Source organism: Melanotaenia boesemani, chromosome 12, assembly GCF_017639745.1.
Source record: "Melanotaenia boesemani isolate fMelBoe1 chromosome 12, fMelBoe1.pri, whole genome shotgun sequence".
NCBI lineage: Eukaryota > Metazoa > Chordata > Actinopteri > Atheriniformes > Melanotaeniidae > Melanotaenia > Melanotaenia boesemani.
This window is the reverse complement of record NC_055693.1, coordinates 17,156,140-17,175,609: the sequence shown is the minus strand read 5'-3', so window position 1 is coordinate 17,175,609 and position 19,470 is coordinate 17,156,140. Positions and strand designations below refer to the sequence as shown.

At 37.2% G+C, this 19,470-nt stretch overlaps 2 protein-coding genes across 2 annotated transcripts in view; both read right to left on the bottom strand.

Moving 5' to 3' along the window:
* The window catches only part of pde11a (phosphodiesterase 11a), a 49,544-nt gene extending 33,967 nt beyond the window's left edge, over positions 1-15,577 (bottom strand). The window contains exons 1-5 of the mRNA XM_042000804.1: positions 14,500-15,577; positions 13,889-14,047; positions 2,420-2,509; positions 1,631-1,771; positions 1,408-1,472 (exon numbers count right to left, since the gene is read on the bottom strand). Coding sequence (XP_041856738.1) covers positions 1,408-1,472; positions 1,631-1,771; positions 2,420-2,509; positions 13,889-14,047; positions 14,500-15,288 — 1,244 coding nt within the window. The 5' untranslated portion in view covers positions 15,289-15,577. The remainder of the gene's footprint in view (positions 1-1,407; positions 1,473-1,630; positions 1,772-2,419; positions 2,510-13,888; positions 14,048-14,499) is intronic.
* A 1,004-nt stretch (positions 15,578-16,581) lies between these two features.
* LOC121650828 (cytochrome c-like) lies at positions 16,582-18,339 on the bottom strand. Its single transcript, XM_042002581.1, has 3 exons — positions 18,242-18,339; positions 17,501-17,679; positions 16,582-17,398 (listed from the first exon to the last, which is right to left on the bottom strand). The coding sequence occupies exons 2-3, from the start codon at positions 17,670-17,672 to the stop codon at positions 17,253-17,255; spliced, it is 318 nt and encodes a 105-aa protein (XP_041858515.1). The 5' UTR covers positions 17,673-17,679; positions 18,242-18,339; the 3' UTR covers positions 16,582-17,252.
* Between the last annotated feature and the right edge of the window lie 1,131 nt (positions 18,340-19,470).

Here is a 19,470-nt window from a genome sequence, read left to right as displayed (position 1 = left end):
TCTTTATTTAGAAGATGTTTTATTCTCAAAGAGCAGCTTTCTTATGCCTCTTTCTTACTTCTTTAGCTGATAACCCCATTAAATACAATGAATTTCATTTATATTGCTTTCAAGTTAAAAACAAATAAATAAAAAGAATTTCTTCAAACTTAATTCTCTTTCATACCTAAAGTGCAGACTTGAAAAGTTGCTCTTATTTTTCCTTGTGGACCCTCTTTCACATTAACTTGTATTTAATGAACTTCTTATAAAGTAGATGTCAGTAAACTTCTTCTGCAGCGTATGAAGTAATGAAAAGTTAATTGTGTGATTGCCTTTTTGTTGCTAAACGCCCCCACATTTTGCCAAAAAACCCACCTGAATCAGTGCTCACACCTCCTATTCGCATTAACTGCAGGGGGCTGTGCCTGACTTTCCTTCAGCTTCGACAAAGTAAATGCTCTGTGTAGCTAATTTAGTCTCTTAAGAATAAAGATGGAAAGACACTGATGTCAGATCCTTTGAAATCATGTGTTGCAGTTATGTGTGGATATAAACCCTTGTGGGTTTGATGTTTTAACTTTTGCTCTTCTCTCTGTCATGCTTCATTTTCCTCGTCAGTCATTTCACATCTTCAGCATCCCTGTGAGAGATGCTGTGGCTTCAGGGCACATTAGAAATCCTACAGTTTGCTCACCTTTTGACACAAAATCTATTTATTCAATTACACACAGTGTTGTTATTCAGATGTTTCTATAATTTCAGTGTAGACTAAAATTGTGCTGTTTCATTACTTTAATTCACCAGCTGAGGCAAAAAATATAAAACATCAAATCAACCATTAGAAATGTGTCTTTAGTCAAAAAGGCCTAATTGGCCAGTCTAGCAGTGGCTGCTCATTTATTTTCAATTAAATTTCTTGTGTTGATTTTAATTTTTTAATTTTTTTATTATTATTATTATTATTGGGTTTTTTTTTTTTTGTTGTTTTGTTTTGTTTTTTTGTTTTGTTTTTTTTTTGCTACAGTTTTATCACTACTGCCTTGAAGTGACCATATCAGCTGTGGCAAGTGCACAAGAGGCGAGGGGGATCATTTGTCTCCCCGTCAGAGCTGTTTTCATCCATAAACATCCCACACAATATTAAGCCTCTCTTTCTCCACTCACTCATGCATAACAGAAGATAGAAGCAGCAAAACCCAATTAAGGCTCCCAGAGTATGTCTTCTGTTGAGAATCAGCATTTTACTCCTACAGCACTATCAGATAGTCCATTTTTATACTATTTTTCTTTGTCTTTGGTGGATACTTTGTGCAGAATTTAAAACTTTTTAGTGGGAAATGACAAGGGGGAAATGGAAAGCAAAATCATCTTTAGATGTATCTTGAGATGCACAGTAGCGTCTCATGACTGAGGCACAATACATACCTGCTATCAGTGTCTGCACTACATTTTGGGGACAGTAGCTCAAAGGACTTTGTGAACTTGACAACCTGAAACAAATGTAAGGGAAGAAATCACCAAAGCGTCTGGACACACAGTGTTTACTCAAACAAAACTGAGGCAGATTGAAAGGGAAGGCTTGCACATACACAAATGCACTGACAGATAGACATATACTCAGCAGGATTGAAGAGGGGAAAAACAGTACCGGTGACTCAATGTCCTCCAGCAACTGAACAGAGCAGCGCTCACACTTAAGCAGTGTCTGGGCACGGTGCATGATCTTCCTGACAATTTTCTCCAGGTCAGTCTGTTCTTCAAACAGGTCATTGACTACTTCCAGAAGTGCCTAAACAGCAAAGACAAAAAAACAGATACAATTGGCATTATTCCCAACAATCTGAGCCACATGTTACTGCAAACCCTACCGAATGAGATATCCGTCAGCAGGTAAGAGTGAGGGCCCTTTAAATAAAGATGTTTTGCTTTGCTCAGCTGTTAATGCCTGATTATTATCATCATCCTTAAACCGTAAACCAACCAGATGATTTAGCATGATTACTTTCTCTAATAAAAGAAAATTAGGTCCTTTATCTGAGTTGGCGCAAGTCCAATTTAATGCACAGGCACATAAAAATCATATAGTGTAAAGAGAGCTTGCCTCATTTTTTTTCCTCTGCTCACTGAACTGTGTTCTCATTATGTTCTCTTCTATCACAGATCAATGTGTGACATGAATTAGTGCAAGTCTTAACATTCCCAGTGAGATGTAGATCATGGACCAGGCCCCCATCTGGATACAGACCCATCCCCCTCTACAGATCCTAAGAAAATGCACATGTAGGGCTGCATGCTGCTCCGTTATCCCCACTGCACCGGCAGCAAGTGGGCTGCTGCTGATCAATACTCAGCCTCAATGTCAGCATCAAGGGAGAGGAAGTGAAGCTGATCCTAGGGATGGGTGGGCTATTATCCTTTTTGGCCCTGTGGCGCTTACCCGACTTCTGTCGTACTCCTTCCTCGAGGCTGCAAAGAGTTGAGCATTGGAGATGGCAATGCCACAGAAGGGAAGATACATCTGTAGCACCTGTGGATGCAGTAAACATCTGTAAACATGCTGATTATTGCATTTTTTTTTTTGTTTTTATGTTTGTTTTGACCTAATCAGGGTGTGTTTAATATTATAGAATTAAAGTTGCTGGGATATTTTCATTCAGGAAAAATTCTGTATTTTGAATTGGAACAAATAAATTGCCTTTCATTGACATTTCTTTTTTCTAGGACAAATAGATCAATTTAGCTGACATTTTACCATTTGACTGAGTGGTCCAGACATACTGCCTTAAGGTAATATAAACTCCTTATTTCACACATATTTTCTTCACATAAATAATGTAATCACTTGATGTGACCTAATGGCTATAGCTTATATACTGAAATCAAATCAAAGTCTTATTTATTTAAAGTTAAACTACATTAATTTCCTGTGAACCACTGTTAATTTTTTATTATATGCAAACACATGGGAATATTTGGAAAAGCAAAAGAAGAAGTGGCTGCAGCTGCGATGTGAATGTGCAGCTTGAATTCAATGTGATGACAATTGCCCAACAACATTGCCTTATCTGGAAGACACTCAGCCCCCATAACATGGAATCAATAGGATTTTAGGTTGTGTGCTTGTTCCTCTACCGCTTTGTTTATCTGTCTATCTTTAGCATCTAGCTGCTGTGTAAACAATACAATCAGTACAACAAACCTACTAATATTTACCAGCCTTCAGCATGACCCAAGGGTAGGACCACCACAACAATGCATGAATGGGAAGTTACTCAGCTGTGGCTGCTGATACAAGGATAACTCTTTTACTGTAAAGTAATATATAATATAAGCCATTGATGACTGGGCATGTGAGGAGCATAACTGTGGGGAACTATGAGGCTTGTGACTTCTGCTCAGAAAATTCATTTAAGTAGTGGCTGACAATGCTGACGTACAACCCATGTGTAAGCAGATGTTTTATTCAGCTGGAGGAAATGAACAAATGGATGATTTTAGAACTTTGTTTTTGCTATTAAACATTAGTGAGAATGCAAATCAAGGTGATTCTTACAAAAGAGGATGTGAAAAATTCCTAGTTTTACCTTTACGAAGCTACTTGAACATTATTCATTGATCATTTTTCTGATGGGGACAAATACTGTGAAGTGCCTGTCAGATTCCATATAAAAAGATGCACCCAATCAAAAGGTATTAGAAGTATCTAGCCTATTATTTTTTTTTATACTACCCATCTATTGTTATCTGTGCTGCTTTTAAAGCCGCAGGTGGTTGTGTGGAAAAAACATTATAATAAAGTTAAAGAATTAAAAAAGAAAAAAAAAAAAGTTGAATCCAAAGGATTTTTAAATTTAAATTTAAATAATAATATAATAATATTCCATTTTTATTACATTTGTTTTGGCCCATTAATTGTTCTTTCACTCCTGCAATTTTTTTCTTTCTCGAGTCATTACTTGCAAAAAACCCCACAAACCTTAAAACTACACGGTAAGCAACAGATTTTTTTCACGAAAAATGATGTAGAAGTTTAACTAGATATCTGTTTTCAGTCAGGATCATTCAGAGAATGATGGATCTATACTTTAAGACCCTGTATTTAAAAATCAAAATGAAAAAATAACAATTTTGTAATACCTTATAGCTGCAAGCTCTAACTTGTCAGTTTTTATTCAATGATAGCAGAGCTGTTTGAATGTACATTATATTTTCTTTAATAAGAATGGATTGTGTACACCAAAGAGAGACTCTAAAGACTTTGTAAGCAGAGAGGGCTGATAGAACAGGCTGTGTAGGCTGTACATACAGAATTTGTTTATACGGCACAAGTGAAACGCATAATCCCTCATCATTAGATGTGAAGCCCAATACCAGAAATATTAGTAATATTTTTTCCTGCTTTAGAAATTTAAAACAAATCCACTTAGTCGTCATATAGTCCTCCAACTAAGATCACTTGATAAAGTGAAGTCATTTGATTGCATTAAAGATTTGGAAAATTTCTTTTTCTGTCAGAAATCAGTCATTCCTAACTCACCTTCAGCTTTTCCTGGTACTAAGAAGAGATCTCCTCCACAGTAGTTCCCAGTAAAGAATACCGTGAATTTGATTATTTGAACGTAACTTTTCAACAAGCTTTGCGTTATAGCCTGCAGGCCCCTCAATCCATGCTCAACATCCATCCCACCAACTTATAAACAAAATGTGATAGCACATTCAGTCATCATCTGCAATCCTCCAACTGTCCAACCACATCTTTTTAAAATGTTATTGGTCATCTGTTAAGTGCTGTTTCCTTTCATTCACATCTATTTTATCTGATCAGCCCTGTATTTAGCATCTCTCCTTCAGTAAACAGTTTTTGTTAATTAACATTTGATTACATAAATGAATAAATAAATAAATAAAATAAAGGCTTATTTGTCTTTTCCCAAGTGTAAAGTCAAAATACTATTTGGGTTCCTCACAAAACCTCAAAAACAGAATTCCTTTGCTGTGGCATGTCAGTCTCATTGTGAACATTATTATGCACATCACAATCATGCTAGGCACAAATTAAATAACTAATTAAATCACTAATCACATAATTACCCATGAGGTTGTATGAGATATTTCTTTATCATGAGTAAATTAATTTTATGCACTTTATTCAGTCAGTATGCATAATCAAACGACTTATGCAACTGTTTTCAGAAACAGAAAACACATGTTGCTCAGCAATATTTCCATGCATAATGCTATTTCAGCTGTCCTATGGAATTCTTTAATAATGATCTTCCAAAAAGGCAGCAGCCATCAATAACCCCAGCAGGAGCAGATTCATTAGCGAGCAGGACTTTGGGGATCTGGCTATGGATCTGCCTGTGGAACTAACAGGCAAACTCAAGAAGAGCGCTGCTCTCTCTAATTACATTCTGTCAGGCAGGCCATTACACAAGGTTGCAGTATAAACAAGATGTTTTTGCCTAGAGACCTTCGAACTGACCAGTAAAGAGTGGTTTAATAAAAATAAATAAATAAAACTAGCCGAGGCCTTGGGGACAGTCAGTTCCTCTAATCTCAATTACTTTCTTTTCCACAATTGCTAAGTCTTATGGAGCAAGTCAAGGAAAATCACAGAGCCAACAGTTTATTTCTTCGCTTCTCCATGTGCATATTTACTAGGTGACCTACAGAGCTGTGTTCCCGTTGCATGTGTGATGAGGCCAGTTTTGCAGAGAACTGCTGTTATGAGTAAAAAATTTAACTCCAAAACACAAAGGTGGATTTAGTGACAGGAACATTTGAATCATTTACCTTGTAGTCATACAAAAATGTTTATATATTCTGGTTTTCTGAGCTGACAAACAGTGTAATCATTGGGCAATAATAATGAAGAATCATAATGTATGAATTTGCTTAATAACATTAGAATATTGTATGACCACAGTTTGAGACAACTGTGACCTTATGAGCATATCAAAAACCTTAAAATCTGCAGGCGTAAGTAGCAAAAGTAAAATATAATAAAGACAAATATCTCAGCTGCTGCTTTTATTGCCAAACTATGGTAAGAATTTCACCAGGACAAATGGACCACCATCTTCATCCTAGTGCACATGCACAGGAGAGGTATCGAGACTTCGAACTTTCTCTGTGAGAGATTATTGTACCTGCAAGCATATTCAAATTCACTCCTCAGACTTTGTCTTGTAGTTACTTGAAGGGTGACTTTTTTCAGATGATGCTGCAGTGATGAAATCAGGATTTTATTAAGCCAAAGCCACAGTCTGGAAATGCTATACGGGACCACAAGTTGACACTGGCTCTTAATGGACTGCTTTTCAGTTAGCTGTCTGACAAAAGCAGGAGAAAAAATATGTAAATGAGAATAGCTTTATTTGTAATCAAGGTTGTATTAATATCTGCTTACACTTATTTGTGGTATGCCTAAGTTTATTTGAGTCTAGTTTAGCATATAGAAAATGTTTACATATGTCATCCTGTGTTGCACATAGTTGCATGCTGGGACAGAAATGCAGTATTGAGGAATGCTTCCCCATTAGCAGTGTTTACAAACACTTTTACCTGGTTAAAGTTCTGTTAGTTTGGCTTAAAAACAGCCAAAGTGGACAAGGGAAGACACTGAGAAAGAAAAAAGGTGAAATGATGGACCTTATTGGAAATAAGTAACATCTCTGAATGCCAGATCTGCTAATTAACAAAGCGTTATTGTGTTGAAATCATGATTTGACAACTTTAATAAAGCAAACGTATATATATGAAAACTGAATTCTCAATTTCCTAAATATTCATCACAAGCAGGAATTATTGCACCTCCAACCACAGCTTCTGGGTTTGTTCATTCAAGTTTAAAAGCTGAAATTTATCATGATTTTTGTCAGACTGAAATTTTCATGCATTTTAAAAGTCTGGTTTTAATCGGACTAAAACTAAACCTCTTCTTTGTGTGCCAGCTAAATGCACTGATTAAATTTGGACTGTTGAAATGCAACCAATTAAAACTCATTTACAACATTTATTTGCTTAAAGCATTTCCAGATTGTTAAATCTAAATAAAATCCTGATTTTATAACCAAAGCTTCATCTGGCAAAATTACTGTTCAAATTATGTGAAATAACTTAACCTGTGGAAAAAGTTTCAGTTGGCAGATTGTCTTATCACAATGCTACTGATGCAACAGAAAACAACAGCCTCACCATATTTTGCCTCCTTACAATTTCCAACCATGGGCAGTTAAATGAATACATTTTGAACAAGTGTATAAATGTACTTCACTAATTTTCTTGTAAAGCTGTGTAGATCACTCAGGATGAATATTAATGTCATTTACTATCACAAAGGCATCTCATACGTTGCGTGTCTTTATGCAACCCAAAGCAATTACTCTGAATTTTCTTTGTAATGATAACGTTCCATTCGGTCAATAGAAAAAGAAATGACAAAGTTAGACTCATATCGTGCCCTGGGATGAGTATAAGACCGTCTGCTGTGTTGTTTAAGCAGCAATAATTCTCCATCTTCTGTTATCATTTACAATGTAGCGCGCCAGAGGACCCGAGAGTTCATCACAAAAATAGGTGGCAGAGTTCAGTAGTGGCCAATCTCCAATTTACACCAAGGACATAAATGAAATTGTGCAAATTAATGGAGAAGTGTATTGACCTACAGGCAGTGACTGCCTTCTTTTTGTATTTCTATCTATTATCTGTTGTTAGGCCTACTTGTGGCAAAAGGAAGTAAAAAAAAGAACATACTGTAATCCGAGAGAGAAATGATCACATTATGCATTTACATGCTTACATTTTCCTACTGAAATAATACCCAAAAGATTAACACAACCAATCTAAAATGAATGAGAACTTGCCTGAATTGAATGAATCTGTTCCAACTTTCTTTTTTTTTCTTGTTTGAGTGGTATTCTGATTATTTCTGGCTTATCGACTTCCATGTAAGCTGCAAAAAGTTGTTATCCTATCAACAAAATCTAAAAATCAGCATCATTAGCTAAGATGTTCTGTACAATATGCTTGTTTTCTACATGTTTTTCCTTCCAAAGCAGATTATTGGTTTTGCTTTCAGATGCATTTTATAAATGCTGCCTTCTTTTCATGTATGAATGAGATCAAATAAACTGGTTTGAACTGTGTAGATTCAAAGGTGTATCACTGGGTTGGAATTTTAAGGGGCATAAAGATGTGTTTCTGCTTTGTGCTCGTTGTCCTTGATGTAAGCTTGTGCTAGACGACAACCCCTTTGAACAAAAAGAAGTAGAACCATTGTCTATTTATTTTTTGTTGCTAATTTCTTCTTACTGTCAAAGTATTTTTAAAGTCAATGAATATGCCATAAATACAGTCAACTCTTGAGGGACAAATTATAAAACCTCTACTGTGCAGTACCTACTCTACTGTTGCTTTGCAGGGGTTTTTAATTCAAGACCTGCAACATGCACAAAACATCCTCGTGACTATGTTGTCTTCAACCTCACAAGGAACACTGATTTAACTGGAATTTTGTCATATTCTTTTATGCAATATTAAGCACTTTTTAAGGAATCTGTTACAGTGCTCTTTATAAAATTGATTAGATCCAATATCCTCTGGGATTGCATTAACATGTGGCTCTAGACAGAAATTGTATTCTCTGTTCTTTAATTGCTGATTTACATTGGGAAATTGTGTGAAAGTGGCTATTATAATATTGCTTCGAGCCATTTGACAGGAATTTTGATGGCCAGAGGGAGCTCAGTGGTGAAAGAAGAATGCTTTTTACAATTGACTCACACAGATGTTAAACAATATTGGCAGATGGAACCTGCATGGGTGATCTTGCTAAAAGATCATTTATAAAAATGTCTATCGTATGAAACATTTCACATCTAATATATTAACAGGCTTCAAAAGTGAAAGGCAAATCTATTTTAAATAATAATGACAGAGAGATAGCAGAAGTGGGTCCATTTATACTTGTAAAAGGAAGTCAGTATCTGTGGTCCTCTATAGAGATGAGATGCTGCAATTATACAGTGGCTGGACCATTACTCAAACTCCCCACAGTTCCCCATCCTGTATCAACAGACCACAATTAAGGCAGCGTGGGATTTAAAAGCAGCTTTGTAATGTGTTAAAAAATTTAAGTACACAGAAAACAAATTTGTTCGGATAAAAGCACATTTAAGCCTCTAATGAAATCTGCTACTGCAGTGTCATTTCATGCTTTAGAAAGTACATTTTCTTATTACAAGATCTTCCATAAAAGCTGAGCTTTAGCTGTGCTGTACAGGAGCTTACTGTGTTCTCTGATGCTAGCATCGCATTTCATTACTAATTCAGCGGTAGCCATCCTAGGCATTAGTGTGATGTTAATGCAGTGTGAAACGTACTCTTCTTGAAACAAGGGACTAATAAAAAAGAAACTCATATGATCAACAATAGATGGAATTTATAGATGTAATCTTTGCAGTGGAACACCACAGAGAAAACCGTTCCATGGAGGGAAAAACCCACAGTCATTTGTTACAGTGAAACTTAAAGCAAAGGAAACTAGATCAGTGTTTTCATGTTTCGTGCTTTTTTTTTTCTTTTTTCTTTAGCCTTTTATGGCCTAATGCAACAAGAGAGCAAGTCAGTATATCAGCCTGTCACTGCCTTTCTGCTACATCTATTCAGGCGTGTTGATGGACTTAACACGTGCTCCTCGTGCCTCTCAGATACACAGTCATTCAGCAACCGAAGTCTTATCTCAGTAAGAGATGTAACCCCCCCTCTTACAGCTTTACCTCTCTGTAATTGTGTATTACAGGCATCTGCTAGCATCTGTTTCTGTTTGTTACAACATACAATCTGATCGACCCGTTTCCTCATACAGATTATTCACAAAAGAGTTAAATATTTAATAGAAGTTGACCATAGCTCTGCTTAAGTCTTCCTGGATCATAAATCTGTTAGAAATCAGAATATCCATGAACAACTGGTTCAACTATGGTGCCCAAACTCTACTAGAACTCTTCCTAAGCTAGTGTTAGTAACTGGCAGTCATTCAAAAATCACAAAAATGTTGTAATTTAAAGAGGCGAGTCTGAATTAACTGGTGACATGCTGTGCTTTCCGCTCTGCAGTCAGATGGAGAATAGCTGAACAGCACATATAAGGTTATTATTCTTGATGGTGTTACCACAGTGTCTTAGCCCCCTGGAACACACTGTCTAAGGAAAAAAGAACTATGTCCTTCTTGTTCTTAATAGGTCTTGAAATTCTTACCACAACATATTACAGTGTCATCACTTTTTAGAGAGGAGATGAATTCTCCCAGCAACTCTTACAAATAGACCATACTTGTCCAGTCTTTTTCTTATTGTACCATCATGAACCTAACCCCTTAAAATCCAGCAATTTTCACCTAAAACAGATTTTTATGGATAAAAATTGTTGTGGACAAACTGTTATACTGGACTGATTTAAAGGGGCAATAAGCTGAGATTAATTTCTAGATTGAATGAATTAATAAATGGCTATGTGGAAAAACTAGAGGTGTAATTTCATCTGGAATATAGCATAATATCACACACAGTCTCTCTGTGATGATCTCCAGTCCCGTGTTCACCAGCCAGTCAGGCGGCATGTTCATGTATGTTCATATGAATCACTGCCTCCTCCCTCCTCTGCAATGGCAGCACATATTTTCAAACAGAAAGGCAGAGAGCAGAACGAAACATTCACCTGCAAACGACCAAGATGCGACATTACCGCTAAAAAACCTATGGTTGTTGGAAAAGTTGTCGGATAAAGAAAGAGATAAAACCTGGATTAACACTGGCCTTGTATTTCCAAAGTGGAGAACACGGCGAGAGCTAAAGAGGCTAAAATTGACTCGGAGCTAGCTTTTCTCCTGGACAGCAAGTAACAACATAAACATTATAAGTTACTTTGACATGTTCCACAAACTGGTGATATTGTTTTGCTCGATGTGTTTGCACTTTGCATTCATTTGCAGAGTTTGGGGTGGAGGAAGAGTTGGAAGAAAGTGTGAGTCATGGCAGACTTTGTTTTGGTCTACGGGCAGCACACAACAGCAAACCTTGCAGTGAAACAATTTTGGCTTTTGCCCCTTTAACTGGACCCTTGCTGATGTAACAGGATCATTTTTGTTGCAGCATCATTTCTTACAATATGGCTTCAAAGGTACACTGCCTTTGTGACTAGTCTGAAATAAGTGTTTACTAAATCTACAGCTGCGATTGTAGCCTGGAATGATGAAGATCATTCAAATCTCAAGAATCTAAACTTACATATGGTGTATAACATACAAGAAATATTAGATTCCTATATTGTCATTTTCATATGCATAAAATTTACATTTGAGAAAATGAGATGTTTTTTTCAACCAGTTGTGCAGTGCAAAAAACAAGAGTAACTTGGAAGGGAGACTGAGTAAAATACTTATTTGTCATGTCCTGCTTACAGGACTTCAGGTACCAACGGGTTAAACATTTAACAAGCTAACTGAGCCCTTATAGAGTTTGGGGTGTGACTCTTGGATTTTTACAGTTTCTCTGACCATTTTACACTCTGAATTCACTTCTTTAACATTTGTCAATAATCTTTCTCAGTGTCAAATAACAGACATGATTTTATATGTTATGTGTTGTTCTTCATCTAAAGTTTTATTTGCCTAATTTGATATCTGGTGAGGGCCCGATGGTTTCAATTTTGAGACAAACCAAAATTTTATAACCTCTTGCGCTTAAAAGAAATAACCATTATCGGATTATAATAATAGAAGAAAAACACATTTTAAGCTTCAGTGCTATCTATTAAATCACCCTTTTACATTTATTTCTGAAAAACTCAATGTTCAAACTGAGAATGCTCAGCTTGTTTCAAGGTCTCTGAATCACAACAATCATTTTAAGCTGATAAAAGATTCAAACAACAAAGCAACTTATGGGGATACTCATGGAGTATATTCTCCACCAACTGAAATGCCATATTATGCAGTTTTACCAAACATTATTCTGGTTTGCACCAAGATTTAACAGGTTCCTCCTTTGCCCATGCTCTGTCTCTCCAATATGAAATTCAACTCTTTGCATAAATTTGCTAACCAACAAACAAAATGTCAAATAAATATAATCACATATTGTAGCTTAGTCTGAATATCAAGCCAGAGAAATTTAAGAGTTCATCAACAAAGAATAAAATGTTTCATGCAAATAGGTCACAATGCAAAACAAAGGGTGCAAAATTCAAAAAAGGGTTAACGTTGCCGCTACTTTGAACTAATAAGTGTTACAACATTGACATTAATAAAGTATGACAAATTGTTGCCCTGCTATGCCTGTATACCACTAACACTACAAAAAAAAAAAAAAGAATAACATCCTTGAAATGCCAGGCATGAATCATAAAGCATGTGCATAACTTCAGGCTTATTCTTTCCTCTGTGCTTAATTCAACGTGCAGCAGTCATAACAAAACTAAGAGTCTTAAGAGTTGCTAGGTGTTCTTTGAAGCTGATGTGAGACATCACATTAGCTTTATATGTATGTATGTATATATATATATATATATATATATATATATATATATATATATATATATGCACAGTGGCACCCTGTTTATAAGTACATATAGAGGTGGAATGGGTTACACCAATGTTTATGCAACACTGAGATGGCTATGGAAGAACAGGAAACACACCGCTGTAACCAAGGAATGCTGTTGTAGCTAAGCTGATTCCATGACTTCATTGATCAGATTTAAAAGCAAACAAGTAAACAATAACAGCATGCTTGCAGCATTATAGAGTGTATCAGCTACTGACCCTCCAACTCATTCAATAATTGGTACCATTCAACAAATAATTCATACCGATAGACCTAGTAGATCTGTCTTAACAATTTTAGTTTAGTGTGTTGGTTTCTTATCATTTGCTATTTTGAGTGATGGTAATGTCATCAAGTTTGTAAATTAAAACATTGGTCACTGATGTTATTGGAGGAAATGTCCCAATATCACCAAAAACTGTTCAAAGTTTTTCTGAAATGGATGTACCATATTTCATGGCTATCATTTACACAGATGTGGAAGTATTCTGCAGGAGATTTTTATAATGAAGCCAAGCCAGAGGGAAAAAAGACAAAAGAAGTGACAGGATCACTAATCATTACTGTCCGTCGCCCCCCCCCCCCCCCCCCCCCCCTTGTGCTTTCCAGCATCAAAGCAAGCAAAATGATGGTTTGGTGTTGTGCCGAACAAATTTGCTTTTCCAAGGAGATCTTTATGGGTATAAGGTTCCTCTTGAGAATCAGACTTTTTTTAGTAATCATTCTTGAACTTACATAATATTGCTGGACCTGACAGGAGGGGACAAAAAATGGTAAAGAGTGAACAGAAAAGAAAAAGAAAAAGAAAATGGACACAAAAGCAAAAGCAACGGCTTTTCAATCAAACCAGAAACACCAACAACCAACTGCTACACCTGTACAGAACCACAACAGAGAACATCCTGCGGCCTTTCCATGGGGAGTCTTGATTTTTAATTAAATCTTGTAGCTTCGCAGACCAAACAGGTTTGGTGGACATTTAAGATGCAAACCATTTTGCCATAAAACCAAAAAGTGTTATCTATTTTTCTAGTGAAATAGATCAATATAATCTGGTGCCACTTCTCTTGCTTAGTCCAATTTACATGATAATGGTTGAATTTCATCTTTCCATCCTCCTAAAGACAACAAGGCATGAAACCCACAGGAAGTACAGCAAGTACTGAGATTTCTTAGCGTAACTTGCAGCCCTTTTATTCAAGAGCAGCTGTTCTATTTATAAATAAATGAGAATGGCTTAATCTAACCTGTCCCAAATCTCATTTATTTTGTTCTCATAACTGTAATGAAGAAATTACCTTCTCATCATCTTCAGTGAAGAGTTCTCCACTTAGAGTCTTGTTAATGGCCTGAGCAACTCCAATGATCTCTCCATCACTGTTGCGAATGGGCATGCACAAAAGTGACTTGGTTTTGTATCCTGTCAGCTTGTCAATTTCATCACTGAAGCGACGATCCTGCAACCCACAGGCACAGAATAAAGTGAAAATACAAACATCCACTTGTAGGGAAAACAAGAGCAACTATCTCCACTTCTATGTTCAGATGTGGGCAACACAAAATGTGGGCTACAAAATGTAGCCATAAACCTGAATATGTCTCATTCAGAGAACATTTTCACTCAGATGCTAAGAAAAAGATATTTAAGCTTTCCACTTAAAGACTTCTATGCCTTTCTTTTCTTAAAAGAGTCCTAACTATGGACTTTGATGTGGTTTGACACAAGCTCTGCACAGCCTACTGTTAGTGTTGGCTCACAAGCTCTTTGATGTTCTACACTTTGTCTTAACAATAAACTGAGAGGAATAAAAGTGACAAACTGCACGAAAATGGACCGTGTCCCTGTCTCAGTCTTTCTGTGACTCATAGATATGCACACACGCATGCATGCACAATAAGGAGCAGGCACCTGATAGGCGTCAGGGATGTTCACTGTCTCTCCGTGTTCAGCCACATAGCCAATGATCCCTTTACCCCACGGCACTTGAACTTCATCTGAGTTCATTGAAGGTAAAACCGTGGTACCTGCATGCACGTCGAAGAATTTGGACACAAGTGTTTTCTTGTTGCCAGTTCCTTCTACTAAAAACAAGGAGCACCGGTCTGCATCCACCATAATACAGACAAACACGAGGATTTTGTAGCTAAGACTCGTTAAATCCAAGTCGTTAGAGATGTCTTTTACAAGCTCCAGGAAAAACTCTCTTTCGTTGTGCTCTTTGAGGTAATATTTAAAATCCACGGCCGTGGACGGGTACTGGGGGATGTTGACTCTGGACTCCAGCAGCGCGCTCAGTATGTGCGCTGTGGTTGGGGGCAGAGAACTCGCTTTCCTCAACAGAGCTCTCCTCCTCATGCTCGTCAGTGGCTCCTGTGCCCTGGAATTCACATGTTCGTCGTATGTCCTGTTGACATTAATTGCCTTGGATCTGGCGAAAGTTTTGCGCAGCTCTTTCTGAGACGCTCTCCGCTGCAGACCGTCACATTTGCTCGCCCAGCTGTCCTTACACGGGTTGATCTTCTCCTCTCTCGGTTCGGCGTGAGTCGCAGCCGCCGGACTCTTGCTCGCCTGGTGATTCTTGAGCCATTTCTCCACCATAGTATAATTTCCCTTTCTATTCAGGTAGTCCTCAAATAACTCTGGATGCGAGTCCAGAAAACTTTCCACGTCAGAGAACACCATATTTGACACAGCCATGTCTGTGCTTCAGATGGTCCTCAGTGAACCAAATCCATGAAGTCGCGCAGAGAAATATCATCTATGAGGCTTTACTGAGGCGTAAAGTAGAAAATTGCACGAATACCTCAACTTCCACAGTGCATTATGCTGGAGGCACCTCTGGAGCAACACATCCAGCTTCCACTCTGTGAGGAGAGGGATGGAGACTCCTTTTGCGCATCAGCATATTCCCCCACAGCATCAACACCGATCAGTTAACTCAAGATACTGAACGCAAACCTAAATAATGCAACGTAGAACCAAAGTGAGGCTTTCGTAGACTATCGCAGTTATGGAAAATCCTCACACAGAGCCACTACCGCGCATTACCGTCGTATCTGCCCTCTTGTGTTCAAGTGAGGCTGGCTGTGGTTGGCTCGCTCCTGCTGATGCTCGCTTCGTCACACAATCTGCAGCTCGGGGTTGCTTCGGCGCTCAGACCTCTGGCCATTTGAACCATTTGTCCTCCTTTACAGAGCCTATGATACATTTAATTAACATCTTTACAGCATGCAAGATGACTTTTTCATCAGTGCAATATACAAAAAGATGATATGCTGGATTACAGTAGTTTTTTTTAATTGATTGTAATTAGTCTCTGCAAGAACATCTAATAGGATAAAAGCCTAAATTAACTTGTGAGCAGGTTAAATTGTAATTTGCATCAAACACAATGTATTCCTATGTGTCTATGCATTGCATGATAAGTCTATCTGTCAAGAGTGCTTCATGACAAACACTGCAGCTCCACAGTGCATCTCTTACAAAAAAAAAGAGCAAATTCTGGACCTACGGTGGTCCTAATCAAGTTATGCAACAGCGACTTGTATTGGCAGGGTGTGCATTTCAGAAAATCAAATTCCTATACAAAATAGTGAATGAGTGTTGGTGCGCCAACTGAGCACAGGGGGGAGCTGTAGTCCACTCCACGGGTTTGCCTGTACATTCAGATTTGGCTTTTCCTGTTCTGCCACTCATTTTCTAAAAATCTTTATCTAAAATTTTAAGCCCTTACTTGGAAATATACATACTATCAGCTGTCATGACATCAAAGCAAAACCATGGTGCCTTCAACAGGCAGTGATCCAGAACTTGGGAGACACTAAATGTCCCCTTTATAAGATTAAATGTTTCTATTTGTCTCAAACATCAAGATTCAATTCAAACTTTCTAAAAGAAACCAGCTGTGTCATGTTAGTTTAAAAAGGTATTCATAAAATAACCTATGTGCATGATACATAACAGAAATAAGCACTAAATCACACACAACACTTTTACTAACCATTTAATGTTCTTTCATCTCCTCCACTTTCCCACTGGGGGAAATAAGGACTCAATTTTCAAGATATCAGTAAATCAGTTCACAAATCCAGTTAGTCTAATGTGGCTGCACAAAAAGAGACACTGTCATAATTTTTTTAAGAGAGTGATGATGACAATGAAGCACCCCAAGCCTGTTAGATAAGAACATTACAGTGTGACGTCATACCCAAAACATGTTGATTTCTGGGAGAGAATCAATGGATGACGTAAGAAAAATACTGCTTAGTGTCAGTTCTATTCAACTTAGAAATTGAAAACGTACAAAAACAACTGAGGCATTTTCAAAGCAGAAAAGGCATATTCAGTTTTTGGAACAGACAATTACTAAAAAATAATCCATAACAGTACAATATCACATTCAGTCCCTACACCCTGAATACACAGTATATATTGTCTAATAATTTATCTTAGAAAAGGGCAACTGTTAAAAAAAAAAAAAAGATTTATTTTACAGCAGTGGAAGGCGGTCATTGATATCAAAATTAATGTACAGCTACAATCAACATGGCAACTCCACAAACATCACTAAGACTGCTTGCCACAATTTGAAGAAATGAAAAGTCCTGGTTTCCTGAGAATGTTAAGACATGGAAAGGGATGAAGATGCACAGAAGAGTTTGTTATGAAGTTGAAGACTTCAGATATGCAATAAGGTCCACACGCTCATTCTTCTTTTTGATGCCAGCAAAGATCATCTTTGTTCCTGGAATATATTTCTTGGGGTTCTCCAAGTAAATCATTAGGGTGTCTTCATCCCAAATAATGCCTGAAATTGTTATGAGAAGATGGAGTGAAAAACAATGTTTAAACTGAATAATATCAATGACAATGTGAAAAAACACATTTGACACACATATACAATAATTACCTTTGCTTTTGTTGGCATCTGTATAGGAGTAGCCTTCTGCCTGACCTGTCTGGCGTCCAAAGAGGCCCCAAAGGTTGGGTCCAACCTTGTGCTTTCCACCATTTTCCACAGTGTGACACTGGGCACACTTCTGGACAAATGTCTTCTTACCCTTGTCGATGTCTCCAGGCATGTTTTCTAAAAAGGAAATGCCACATGGATACATTAATTGAACTTGGACAATAACTGCAGACTTTTAATATTCATCATTTTATGTATGCAAGCAAATAAATACATTCATAAATATTCACCTCATTTAATTAAATCTTAAACCATGTTCTTATTCAGCCACACGGGGGAGACCTCTTCCCAGTTACGCAACAATGGCTCAGATACTGATACAAAACTTTTAACTTCACTTCTGTAACTCTAAACTTCTCATAAGAAGCAAAACAGTGGATTTTTTTCGTCTGTGCTGCGTTCAGGTCTCCAACAAAAATCGGTTTAATGGGATTCTACATGACAGTGAAGGAAATATGCTAAAACCTCAAGGACTAAACGTTGAATACATATTAGATTTGAACACTGGATTAAAACATTAAAGAACTTTCTGGAATTGACCGGCACAAGAACACGCCGTAGCTACCTTGAGGAACGGACAAAGCCAGATTTAGCTCATATTTCAGTCGATTCACGCGTAAAAGTAGTTCAGGAGGAACAACAGTTGGAAAAGTTTGACATTATAATGATTAGAGTCTTACCTTTTTATATGAAAGGCCTAATCAACCGGATTATATTAACTTCCTATAGCGTGCTCTTTCTACCGGCTCCGTGGCTTTCCTTGTTAAAAAAAAAAAAAAAAAAAAAACGTGCTTCCTTCCCTGAAGTCTGAGTGACGTCACCAGTCAGCTGACTTATTTCATCATCCTAGCCTGGTAAATGTCAGTTGCGCAATTTTAAAACCATGTTTCCATTGATAAATTACCTTGCAATGTCGATACAGTCCTTAAAATATGAAATGTCAGTAATACAAAAATCCTCTAAGGCAAAAACACTGAAATGGTGCCTTAAAAGCCTATTTATTTCAATCTGTTTGAGGATGGGAACAATTATTTTAAAAATTGTTAAAACATCTTACAGTAATGTTGTATACTTGACTGGAAATTTTAATGTAATTTTTGCTCAAAGATACTGTACACCTTCATAGATATCAGAAATGTTATTTTTGATAATCCTGAGAGGTTCAATAAGGTCACTGGACTTCTTTTCTTGTTCTTGAAGATGTTTAACCTCTTATCCCAGAAGTTTCATGGGTTCTAATTGTTTGGTAGGGACTTTCCAGCTTCTGAATTCTTGAAAGATAATTCTTACTTTAAAGATAGTCACTGTTACCTGCGAGCTGCTTTACTGTCTGGCCAAACATGTTTTGCTGCAAGATTCAACATGCAAAAGTCCCTGGGAGGAGAGTTAAAAGCTGCTGTAGGTGCTCAGTAAGTGATACCTCAGACCACTTCTTCTGTTTAGAGGTGTTTTGTCAAGTTGAACTAGATGGCATCCTTGACTCCTCTGTCTTCTCCCTCTGATTTTTTTTTTTTTTTTTTAGGACAATTATATACATTAACAGCAGAATGCAGGTCTTATCTGGCCCAGAAATGGCCCAGATGTCATGAGCTTTGTCAAATTTGATGAAAGCATGTGTTGTTTTTGACATATGTGTCCCAGATGTCATAAACTGGCTTTGACATGGGTTATGTTAAATGCTTTAGGGGTGCATAAGGCCCCAAAAATCATGTAGATTTTGGCTGTATCTGGTGGATATGTGCCTGAGTTTAGGCAGTTTTACTTACTATGAGTGGGTCAAGACCAAATGTGGTCATAAGAAAACTGAAGACATGGGTCATATTTGTACCAAACATTCTTTGCTATCTGGGTTGTAGCCATTAAAAGTTCAAAAGCCATGTGCATGTCAGGATCCACATTATATTTGCCAT